A 13,327-nucleotide genomic window follows, 5' to 3' on the forward strand; every position below is an offset into this window, starting at 1 on the left:
AATTCTAATTTAGACATTCTGTAAATTTAAGGCTATAATTTAATACATTTCCATTCTTTACTTTGTTAATTTGGTAAAATGAAGCAAACCATAAGTTTGAGTTCCATTATTCTTTCTGTCACTTAGACCTCTAATTAATTTTTCCTCTCAGGGTGAAATAAATACTGGCCAAAGGAATTATGGGTCCTGATTGCTTTCAGTACTGGGGCATTGAGCCACACAAGCTTTCATGTATACTAATACTTTTGGAATTAGAACCAAAATATGTCACAGAAATAGACAAAGGAAAAACAAACAAAAAAATAAATATAAATAATCAGATTTAGATGAGAAATCCTTCCAAGTTGGAAATTTTTTTTCTTAGAGATATTTCATTATAATACCACTAGGATATAATTGTTTCATAATTTTATGCAACTCATTGATCATAATGTCAGGATATAAAATAAAACCCAAAGAATTAACAATCAGTGCAACCTAGTATATTAAAATTTTTTTTGTATGAAGTAAAACAAATCAACACATGAGAAAATGATTTGAGGTTCATGACTGTAAAATGTCCCTTTCTTAACACTTGGAGAAAAAGATAGAAGTCAAGATCAAGGGGAAAGGAAATCATCAATATATTACTTACTTCTTTATATCCAAAGATGATGCGTCCATCCATGAGGAGGGTTGCCTGGAATGTGAAGCTTCCCAGGTTGTAGTTATCCTGGAGATGTACGTGGTCCCACTGGACAACAAGTGCTGTGCCTATCAACCCCATCGAAACAGAAGAAACACATTGATAAAAATATACCAATGAATTTGGGTGAGAGACTTCACAAAACCATGCATATAGTCTTCAAATCTAGTAGTTGTGTTACTTGAATTTTATACGGTTAATTGGAATTCTTTATTGAAATTGTATTTGAGATATTTTTAAACAATTGAGTATTCTCTAAATATTTAGTAAAATCTAATCTCATACTGAGGTTAATATTGAGCCCAGTATGAGGGAATTTTGCCTTAGGAAGTCCATTAATGTTAATGGGTACTGTCTGCTTAAATTCCTATGAGCCACTTTCAAAATGCAGCCCAAGTGGATTGAATGCACTTCAAATATATTTGACAAATGCTAGGAAAAAAACCGAACACATTCAGGAAAGCTAGAATCACTTGTAAAAGACCTGAAAATGTCTCTTCCATACTTAGAATTATACTCTTCCATGCTGAAAAAAATTCCAACACTAATGGGAATTTCTTCTCTGGTTCACAATGCCTGTATTTCTTTCTTTGTTGTACTGCTTCAAAGAGGCTGCAAGGTAGCTTAAAGGGCCCTAGGCAAAGATTTCTGAAGCCCCCTTCAAGTTCAAGTACACTGGGATATATGAGTCTTCAGTGGTATGTATCATATTCTGATGAGTCAATCTGCCAGTATTTGCCATAAAACTATTAACACGAAATATAAACTGAAACAGTTTAATAGCCACCAATGAGAATTCATAGTTTTGTTTTAACGGACATTGTGTCTTTTCTTTTCTTTCTTTCTTTCTTTCTTTCTTTCTTTCTTTCTTTCTTTCTTTCTTTCTTTCTTTCTTTCTTTCTTTCTTTCTTTCTTTCTTTCTTTCTTTTTCTAAAAGAAAACAAATGAGGAGCTAAGGCTTTTGCTTAGTTCTAAGTATTGGATTCTTTGTTTGGTTAAAAAATAGTCCTGTTTACATTCTGTGAAAAAATGTTTTACAGAAATGAAAAATGTTTTACAGAAAATGAAATTCACAGAACCAAAAGAGATAAGCTTATCTCCCAGGTCAGTAAACATGTGATTAAAAAGGAAAAAAGAAAAACCAAGATCGTACAACAGAGAGCTTGTGGGTTAGTGAAGATGCAGAAGAGCTAGGAGGGTGGTGTGCCCGGGAGTGTCCTGGTGTGTAAAGCTCCGTACCTCTTCCCACATACCTTGCCCTGTGCACTTCATCCATCTGACTGCTCGTGAGTTAATTCCTGTACCTGATGATTGATGTAAAACAGAATACTGTCTTCACTGTGTTTTTGAGTTCAACTTACTGCTGAAAGCTTTTAACCACGATGGGGACATAGTAGGCTTCTGAATTTCCCTCCTCCCTTGGAACACACCTAATGTGTAGCTACACACAGAACAGTTTCCTGTGGGAGAAATCGAAAGCTGAATAACCGCTTTAATTTGGGCAACTGAGAAAATGCCCACATTGAAACTGCATGCATCTGGGTTCTGTGATCCTCTCCGGAGCCCAAAAGAGCCAGTGGGCACCTTCTCCACCTTCTCCCTTTTGCTCACTCTGACAACGAAACCAGGTCACCGACATCCTTCTGGAAAAGAGCTTGCACACATGTCAGGCACCCAGCTTTTGTGGCTGCAGCCTGAGAGCCAGGCTCCCAGATCACCTAGTTCTTACAGACAACTGGATTTGCACTGCAAGTCCCAAGGATGGTAGCAAACAAAGAAGCAACAGGTGTGCCCTTGGGTACTTGCCATGGCTATCCTCCCCCTCCCCCACCTAACCCAGGGCTTAGCAGAGAGAGCAGGCAAAAGTGCCCATCTCCTAGTCTTTCCCTGGAAGGGGTGTGACTACCTACTTTATAAGCTGTAGCATGACTGTCCAGCTTCTACTTAGTTCATCTAGGTGCTGACTGTTATCCTCCCATGGCCAAAGAGAGCCAATTAGAACTCCCCCCACCATCTCCCTCCGGATAACTCCAACAACAAAACAAAGTTGCCAGTATCTATCTTGAAAGAAATGGTCCATGTATCTAGTGTCCCCACTTTTACAGCTGTCATCCAGGTTTTAGGCACCCAAATCACCTTGCTCTGATAGCCAATGAGGCTTATATTTACAAGACCTAGAAGATGATGGCAAATAAACAGTTTCTAAATGGGTGAAGGAGCACCCCCTTATGACTATATATATCCCAGCTTGGTGCAGAAAGACCAGGAAAAAATGCCTATCTCAGTTTCTCCCCAGAAGTAGTTTGCATACGTTCTTAGCTCCTGCCTGAGGGTCTGGCCACAGATAAACCCTGCATGTAGGTGTTGACTGTGATCCTGCCCTCTGAAACACTGATGGCTTCTGGGCACATTCTCGACTACTGGGAACCACCAAGAACAAAAACAGTATCAGGGACAATCATAGAGGTTTGAGAGATAACCAGGAGCTTGGGCGGGACTGACTGATGTGCTTTGTGTCCTGCATAAGCCACTTTGACAAGATTCAAGGAGTCTGCTATTTTACCTAATGTGCAGAAACTAACACGGCCAAGAAAAATGAAAAAAAAAAGTAGGGAAATATGTTCCAAACAAAAGAGCAAGATAAATTTCCCAAAACCAATCTTAATGAAACAGCAGTAAGTTAATTTACCCAAATGAATTCAAAGTAGCAGTCATAAAGATGCTCACTGAGGTTACAAAAGGAATACATGAACAAAGTGAGAATTTCAACAAAGATATAGAAATCATTAAAAAGTACTCAACAGAAATCAAAGAGATAAAGAATACAATTAACCAAAATGAAAATTTTAAAAGAGTGGTTCAACAACAGAGTAGGTCAAGTGGAAGAAAGGATTAATGCACTCGAAGACAGGGAATTGGAAATCATCCAGTTAGAGAAGCAAGAAGAAAAAAGAAGGAAAGAGTAAATATGCCTTAAGAAATGTATGGGACACAATCAAACAGACCCATGTTCATATTATAAGAATCCTAGAAGGACAAGAGAGAAAGAAAGGGAAAGAAAGCTTGTTCAAAAAAATAATGGCTGAAAACCTCTCTAATCTGGAGAAATAAACAGACATTCAGATCCAGGAAGACCCAAAACCAAAATAAGATGAATCAAAGGAGACTCCTAAATAGCCATTTTTCTAAAGATGATATACAAATGTCCAACAGGATACAAAAGGGTGCTTGACACCAGGCATGATGGAAACACTAGTGAAAAGCACAATGAGATATCACCTCACACCTGTTGCAATCAAAAAGACAAGAGATAACAAATGCTGGAGATGGTGTGGAGAACAGGAAAACCATGTAGTCTGTTTGAAATGTAAACTGGCACAGCCACTATGGAAAACAGTATAAAGTTTCTTCAAGAAACTAAAATTAGAACTGTAGTATGATCTCGTATTCCCACTATAGGGGTACCTACCAGAGGAAACAAAATCCCTTTTCAAAGAGATATCTGTACTCTGTTTTTCACTGCAGCATTATTCATAATAGCCAAGTAAGGAAACAACTTAAGTGTTCATCTACAGATGAATGGATAAAGAACACACACACACACACACACACACACACACACACACACAATGAGGAATATTATTCAGCCTTAAAAAGGAGTGAAATTGTGCCTTTGTAACAACATAAATGGATCATTATGCTAAGTGATATTAAGCCAAAGAGAGAAAAAGAAAACCTACATAGTATCACTTACATGTGGAATTTAAAAACAAAACATAGTTGAACTCACAGAAATACATTTTAGAATACTGGTTGCCAGTTGTTACTGGTTTAGAATATTGGTTGCCAGGAGTTAGGGGATGAAGAAAATAGCAAGAGGTTGGTAAAAACGTACAAACTTTCATATACACTGCAAATAAGGTCTAAGGATCTGATACATAACAAGGTGATTGTAGTTTCTAATACTGTATTGCATAACTGAAATTTTCTGAGAGTCAAACTTAACTGTTCTTACCAAAAAAAAAAAAAAAAGGTAAATATGTGAGTTGATGGATGTGTTAATTAACTTCCCAGTGGGATTCCTGTTGCCATGTATACATATATCAAATATGTATATTCAATATAGCAATGTATTTTGTTTCTTTGAGGTAAACATTTAGAATCCCAAAAATTTTTTTTTGGATTTTATCTGGGTGCTTTTAAACATAGGGAACACCACCATGAATCTGTGTTCCAAGTGAAAACTCAAGTCTCTTCTTTTATCGGCATCTATGTATCTATACTACACTTTTTTAAATATTAGAAGGTATGAGGATAATAATAGGCAGGAAACTTCCATATGCATAGAAGTAAAGGGGTTTCTGATCAGGAAATACCTGCTAACAGTACATTTTTCCTTCATGCATGTTGGCAACTCTCAAACTCTAGTCTCCTTTTTATTTATTAATTTCTATTAGGCACTTAAATGGTACAGAGAAAACACCAAAATAGAGGGCAGAAGACCTATCCTCTGTCTTGCCTCTACAACTTTTTGCAAGGCCTTGGACACACCTGCATGAACCTGTTTGTTCTCCTACAACATGGTGGGGGAGGGCAGAATAGTTCTTGCTTTCTAGGGATTTCTGCATTAAATACAAGGAAATACAGTTACCTCAAATTTTGTGCCAAAGAAAGATCCATATAAATGGAGTAATTAAATGTCTTTAATGCAAATTCTGATGAAGATATTATTTATTCATTCATTCATTCATTCATTCACTCATTCATTCATTCAGAGAGCGTGTGTGTGAGTTGGGGAGGGGCACAGGGAGAGTGAGAGAATCATAAGCAGGCTCCATGCTCAATGTGGAACCTGATGCAGAGCTTGATCCCACGACCCTGGTTTCATGACCTGAGGCTGAAATCAAGAGTCAGACGCTCAACCAACTGAGACACCCAGGCACTCCAAGATATTCTTTCTTTTCTTTTTTTTAAAGTATTTATTTATTTTTGGGAGAGCACAAGTGAGGGAGGGGCAGAGAGAGGGGGACAGAGGATCCAAAGCAGGCTCTGAGCTGATAGGCTGACAGTAGTGAGCCCGATGTAGGGCTCAAGCCCACGAACCCCGAGATCATGATGTGATCAGATGCTCAATTAACTGTCTGAGCAACCCAGGTGTGCCGAAGATATTAATATATTGTTAGCAGGCTTTTTAAAATAACAATAAGTTATTTTAAAGTAAGTTTTTTATTTTAAGTAGAACCATTATAGCTCTCCCAACATTTATTAATTTGAATGGTTCTACATACATACTGAGTGGTTCATACACAACTGAAAGATTATTTAAGTGTAAATGTTATTAAATATAAAGCTAAATTATCTCTATTCTGTTTTGTCAAATAACCAATATTTTAAGTTTCCTCTTTTATTAAAAGTTACTGAGGGGTTCCTGGGTGGCTCAGTTGGTTAAGCGTCAGATTCTCTGTTTCAGCTCAGGTCATGATCTCAGGTTTCCTGAGTACGAGCCCCATATCAGACTCTGTGCTGACACTGCAGAGCCTGCTTGGGATTCTCTCTGTCCTTCTCTCTCTCTCCGCCCTTCCCCTGTTCACACTGTCTCTCAAAATAAATAAATCAACTTAAAAATTTTTTTTAAAAAGTTACTGAAATCTGGGGCGCCTGGGTGGCGCAGTCGGTTAAGCGTCCGACTTCAGCCAGGTCACGATCTCTCAGTCCGTGAGTTTGAGCCCCGCGTCAGGCTCTGGGCTGATGGCTCGGAGCCTGGAGCCTGTTTCCGATTCTGTGTCTCCCTCTCTCTCTACCCCTCCCCCGTTCATGCTCTGTCTCTCTCTGTCCCAAAAATAAATAAAAAACGTTGAAAAAAAAAATTAAAAAAAAAAAAAAAAAGTTACTGAAATCTAAAACTTTATGATCTACAGGATGGTGGGAGTGGCTTTTGGAGATAAAATCTATTTCTCCAAGTAGCCCCCAACTCACCTATTGTTCTGGAGGGAGCAACTGGGTAAGTAAACCAGGGAGGCACTTTTCTTGGACAATTATGATGTGAAAGTATATACTGTCAAAAGAAAGCCTTGGGTTGAAGAATGGAATTTACATTTCTAAGGAGCTGAGTTAGCGTGGTCCATTTCCTAGCCCATGACTGTCAACCCTACACCATTTCTTTCATGATGGGCGCAAGATCTAGTGACGTTCTTCCTTAGCTTAAAGATGAAGGTGTTACTTATGTTCATATATCAGACCACATGAGTTGCTACACTGTCCTATGTGGTTATTGGAGAGACTTACTTATGTCATTATGCTTTATGATTTTGATGTTAATATTATGAAAAGTCGGTCATCAGAATTCTGTCCCCATGAGCAAATGTCTCTAACATCATCTAGTAGGTGACAGAGCTTAGAAAATAATCAACTTTCATCAAATCATTTCCTGTTTACTAAGGTGATTCTGGCTGGAAGGTCATAGAATAAATTTCAGATAAGTGTCTGGTTATAGTTTTACCCCAAGTATCTTTACAATCTATTTGGACACCCTTGTCTTTAGCACCTCATATTTTTAAGGTAGGATAGCGTTTGATAGCTCTTAAAATAACAGGGGAGGTAATTATTATGGCTAACACTCAGAGTTACCTAATCTTGGAACATACCTTTGTGCTACTCAAATTGTTTGAAATGTGTTTCTCAGAGCATATAGCTAACTACATTTAGTTTCCTTCTTTGTTTGCTATTTTGATCTGTAAAATGGGTTCATCGCACTGGTCAGAAGATTGCTTTTAGCAAAATGATCACACTTCCCCAATGCCACTGTCACTATTAAGTCTATACTACCCACTAGTAAATTTCTTCCTTGGTCATTAAGAGTAGAAATAACTGTTCACACCAAATAGTTCCATAATTTTAAAAGATGAAATCGTCATTTCGGCAGTACAGAAATTTCTATCTTCGATTTTTCAAAACAAACTTTTCCTTTCGTATTTTCTCTACGGAAGTCATGTAGCCTTCCAAAAGATAGAGACACAAAATCCATTTATCTGAAGGTCTTCATAACTCGAAATTCCTCACTTAGATTTCAATAGCATTCAGTGATATAGTCAAGGTTTTCGCTATTTTATATGTCCCCAAATAATAAATAGTAAGGATAGATTGTCAGTATACCTGACAAACCCTGGTAGGCTCTATTTCCTATTTTAAAGTCAGGAGAACTTGATTTTCATAAGTGTATTTTAACTATCTGCTATGTATTTTTTAAAAGGTGTGTTCATCTTATGGTACATATCCTTCATAAGTTTTGGAAATTTAATATCCAAGTATTATGCCACTTGCCTCTATTTGAAGATAACAAATTATCCGTATTTAGTTTTTTCAACAATAAGGACTTATTGCAAATAGCATTAAATGAATCTATTTGCTCTGTTCAAAAAGTCATTGACAGCAACTCATTTATTACAGTGCCTAAGAGAGGTGTTAATAAAGAGTTGTTGAACCAACAAATGAATGAATAAATAAGTGACATGTGACCACACACTTCAATCCACGTATTAACAGTTACAGTATATTTGTCGACTCAAGGCATTTGCATCAAGCGATTTACAATCCAGCTTACCAGAAAAACTCCAGGGCATAAAATATTAATATGAATCTGATGATCGATGTCTGAAAGTACACATTCAATAAAGAACAGGCTAACCAGTACATACCATTATCAAAATATCTGACTGTTGAATTTCTGGATACACTGGGATCGAAATTTGCCATTAAAGGTGCTATGTACTGTGTGGCTGTTAGCATTCGATGTACGACTTCTCCAGTGTATATGAAACCTGTGGTTGGAAAAAAAAATAGGAAATAAGTTAAGGAAAATCCCATATAAAATTTTAATTAAAGTACCTCCAACTCCGTTACAGTCATATTTTGAAAATAAAATATCAAAGTAGCTAAAAAAAGGAATATAATGAATGTCTTAACGACTGATCAACAACAGTCTGGATTAAGGAACAAAGTCTCATATGATTTTGTAGTACCTTGCAGACTGGTAAATCAGAAATCTAGAATATGTACAGTTTTAATTGTGGGAAAGTGACTGTGGACTGTGGGAGAGATCATCAGGCTAAAAAGGTAATACAGTATGGTGTGTAATTCAAATATTCAATCTGCCATTATTAATCCCTTGTTATTTTAACACTAGCTGAACATGCAAGTCCTTTTTACAAATGAATGCATTTTCATGATGTTTAATTGCATTTTCACAAAGTTCAATTGCATTTCTTCAACTATAATCTCAGTTCAGGACCTTTTAGAAGCCACACATGGATATCTTCAACACTAAAATGCAGAAAACATTCTAAACCTTTTTGTCAAAATTGAAAGAATGTTAAACACCCATAGAAAAACTTGTACATTGCTCAGTTATTATAATACTAGCACTCTATCAAGAAGAAAAGCATTATACGTTACAGATAAAAGGGTAAAACACTGATAATGCACAAATGACTCTCTTTAGAAAGTTATCAATGGCAGCCTATTCTAGTTATTGGATAATGAGAGGGAATTAACTACAAAGAACTTCATATTGAATTAACTTTCAATAGCTCTTATGTTATAACTCTGCCCACTTCCAATTATTCACATTGGCTTTATTTACTTTGTGTATTATCCATGACAAATTGTTAATCCAATACTGGCTTCTTGCCTCCAAGGTCTTTTGCTTCCTGAAAGGACGGTCAGCTCAGTGAATGATAACTAATTTTAATATTAAGCTAAGAAATGCACAATTAAGAACATATATGTAAAAAGGCACACACACACACACACACACACAAAGTAAAACCCAAAGCAAATTATTTGTGATAATGCAATTGTAATGCTTAGGCGATCACAACTAGATACCTGAGACTACTATAGATCATTTTCTATTTTCATAAGAATTAATGAAATAAAACAAGCAAGAGCTTAAAAAACACACAAAATTGTGTAGATTTAAACCTCTAAAAAAGTGTTAAAGTTTTTGTTACTTCACTTCATGGTCTAAATAAAGCTTTCATTGGCATATTGTGGCCATTATTGTTTCAAATTCTCAGTTATGGTTTCTAGATAAGTTATTGGAAATTTAAATCTGCAGTTATTTACTTAGAAATTAATTTCTTTTAGCAATGTCTTATTCCTTTGACTTCCTTTTCGTTTTTCATTAAGAGCATAATTAAATTTTAGCTATTCACTTTAAAAAATGTATTTCTAACTATTAAAATCTTTACCATGTATTTTAATCATTGATTAGTTCTTGTTTTCAAATGCCAAGTAATATGCTTCAAAATAAATTTCATTTGTCTTGAGCAGAATTTTGTACAATTGCAATTTCACATATCTCAAGTTTACTAAATGATATTAAGATACAGTGACACAGTCATCACTTTAATTTTATTTCCCTGTAAAATTTGAGTCATCATCAATGTTCAAAGTGAATATCACATTATGAAAATTACAAAGATGAAGAGTAACTATTTTTCAGGATCTATGATGTATTTGTTTATATTTTCACCATTTAGGTAGATACAAAAATCCTATATGAGTATGATCTTTCTTTTTTTTTTAATGTTTATTTATTTATTTTGAGAAGAGACAAACCACAAGCTGGGAAGGGGCAGAGTGACAGGGAGAGAGAGAATCCCAAGCAGGCTCCATGCTGTCAGCACAGAGACCAACGCAGAGCTTGATCTCACAAACTGTACAAACCGTCAGATTATGAGGTCATGTCCTGAGCTGAAATCAAGAGTTGGATGCTTAACTGACTGAGCCAACCAGGCACCCCTGCAGGTATGATCTTTCAAGGAAAGGATTAAATTATACTCTGAGAATGTTCTGTAAGGGACAATGGCTCTGAATAGTTATTTCTCTATTCTACATTCTCCATGTGCTAATGGAAGAAACTTTGCGTGATTTAAAGAATAAAGAGGGCAGTAATCAAGGCAATATGATAATTGTGACTCAATACTAAATTAATTTTCGAAAACAAGTGTAAGAAAAGCAGCAGCAAGTTCCCAGGAAAACAGAGTTGCAAAATGCAGGACCATAAATGATTTCAGATGCCTAATTCTTACTGTTAATGCTTAAAAGATACATATATTTATATTTTTATCTCTGGATGTTTCCACATAGATTTGGCAAAAAAAAAAATCATTCCCCATTCCCCATAACCCAGTTTTCAAATCATACAAATCCTACACTTGATCTTAGCCAAAAGGCCGAGAAGCGATCAAATCATACAAATCCTTAACGGCTCCTTGCCTTCACCAGGAAAAAGTTTTCTAGAACTACAATTTCCCAAATTGCAAAGGCGAAGTCTCATCTTGTTCCCACAGAAATAAGTAAAAATATGGAAGAATCTGTTAATGAATAAAAACTATCATTATGATTCTTGTTCTTCTATCTCTGTAACATTAAAATAAGTTATTTTTGCTCTGACTATACTACAGTGCTGCAAATACAATTAACAAGCAACAGCTACTCTAACTGCGAACACATCCACCACTGCTCTTAATCTATTTCCACCATTACCACTGCCACCACCAAGAGTGATGTGTAAAAGAAGTCAAGGGTGCAAAAAACCCCACTTACTCCGCAGCGTAAGTTTCATTTTGCGAATTCTGAGAATACATGCTTGTTTCCCTTAACCATGTTGCAAGGCGGTTCCTAGTTCTTGGTGACCATGGAGTGAAATGGTTAACTGTAGTGATGGGTTCTACTGACTTTTCAATACATTTCTAAATTTTGAAAATGTCCTTTCAGCAGTGGCTAGTACCTGAGGGAGGGAAAAACCTTACAGGCCTACGGATAGTAGGGAAATCTGGTTAGGTGTTGAATGAGAACCAGTTATGCAAATTAGAGAGTGCTTTCATGGAAGAAAACTTCTCCAAAGCTTCAAAGGCACTTAGAGCTGCCAACATCCCATTTAAACATTTACCTCTTTTCTTTAGCTTTTTGAGGCATGCTCTATTGTAGAGAAAATATATACAGTAAAACCTTGGATTGCAAGTAACCTGTTCTGTGAGTGTTCCACAAGACGAACAAACATTTCTAATAAATTTTAACTTGATAAACGAGTGATGTCTTGCAATACGAGGTACGTGATGCCAAACGTCACAAACGTGATGCCAAATGATCACAACTGAGCTAATGGTTCTCTCTCTCTCTCTCTCTCTCTCTCTCTCTCTCTGTCTCTCTGCAGGATTGTGGGTGATCATCCCTCATGCTCTGATGCTCAGTCTCAGGTCTCCGTGTCTGGTAGAAATCAGTGATTTTTCAGAATGTTGGAAGGTGTCCAAAACTGGCACTTGTCTGTTTTTTTTTGTCACTTCAAAGCTCCTATGGACAGTCCTTTGCTTTTCATAAAAGAGGAAGCTTAGGAATGCTTTGCTTCATTCTAGGTCAGGCTGCCTGCAGATATAGACCCTTTCCTCTGCTGCCTTATTTCCAGTTACATTAAATATAGTATATGACAAGTTTATTAATACTGTACTGTAGTCAACATCCATGCGAGCATATACAATGGCCGCCATGAAGAAAAAGATTCCATTGAGCCAATAGATAGCAGTGATTCCATGAGTGATAGTGGAAGTCGTCCTCTACAATGACTGTCTTCTCTCTTGTGTCCCTCACACAAGCCATTAAGGTTTTAAGTGCAGGTCAATTTGTTTATTTTTCTTTATATTTTGTATTTTATTTATTATTTTGTATTTATTACAGTATTGTAATAATTTTTTTATGAATATTTTTGGGTTGTGGAACAAATCACCTGAGTTTCCATTATTTCTTATGGGGAAATTCGCTTTGATATACCAAGTGCGTGGGATGACCAGCACGTTTCTGGAATGAATTATGTTCCCAAACCAAGGTTTTACTGTATTTCGTTTTTCTGGTTGTTTACATTATGGAGTAGTTTAAGCAAAATATTTGTATTATTTTTTTCAAAACAGTTGGTAGCCATATGAAGGGCTAATCATAAAATATCTCCTTAGATCACGACATGCTTCTTATTTAAAAGGAGTTTGAGGGAGAAACAACCTGTTTTCTTGGTGAAAATTCTAACACCTATACTTTGGAGCACAGTTGTAGTCACCTCGGATCCTGTTTCAGCCTCTGTTCTTTTAATTGACAAATTTTATGGATAGATTTACATTGGCTTCCTCTATTGCAATCCACCAAATGAGCCTTAAGTCGGTAGGTGGATGATATGATTACAGAATTTAGTTAATGGTACAAGCAAATTACATCCTCGTGGTGTGACTGTTACTTGACATCTTAGTGGCTCAGTTCGCTAATCTGTTAAACGGGGGAGTAATCATTGGGCTGTTGTCGTGGTTGAATGAGTTGATGCGTAAAAAACACAGTCAGTGTTTAAAATAAAAATGTGCAGACAACAAGCAATCCATTAAATTCCTTCCAATTTTTACCTCTTGAAGTCTTTTGTGTCTAATATATACTAGTTGATTGGACTTACACTGGGATGTTTATATGATTTTGAAATTGTGCTTCAGACCCAAATGGTATGATATGTGTTTCTCTGCACTCTTCTAGTTTGGGTCAAGGTATACTGTGGACTCTAACTACAGGGCAACAGATAATTAAAAGCCTGAATGTCCAAAGTTCTAC

General features: G+C 36.4%; 1 protein-coding gene and 1 pseudogene across 2 annotated transcripts in view; both read right to left on the reverse strand.

The window, feature by feature from the left end:
• The window catches only part of PLXDC2 (plexin domain containing 2), a 449,881-nt gene that overhangs the window by 123,575 nt on the left and 312,979 nt on the right, over positions 1-13,327 (reverse strand). For both annotated transcript variants that reach the window (XM_058681754.1, XM_058681756.1), the window contains exons 5-6: positions 8,380-8,502; positions 635-753 (exon numbers count right to left, since the gene is read on the reverse strand). In XM_058681754.1, the coding sequence (XP_058537737.1) occupies positions 635-753; positions 8,380-8,502 (242 nt within the window). The remainder of the gene's footprint in view (positions 1-634; positions 754-8,379; positions 8,503-13,327) is intronic.
• LOC131484241 (U2 spliceosomal RNA) lies at positions 10,831-10,932 on the reverse strand (annotated as a pseudogene).

Source organism: Neofelis nebulosa, chromosome 8 (assembly GCF_028018385.1).
Source record: "Neofelis nebulosa isolate mNeoNeb1 chromosome 8, mNeoNeb1.pri, whole genome shotgun sequence".
In the NCBI taxonomy this organism is placed as follows: Eukaryota; Metazoa; Chordata; class Mammalia; order Carnivora; family Felidae; genus Neofelis; species Neofelis nebulosa.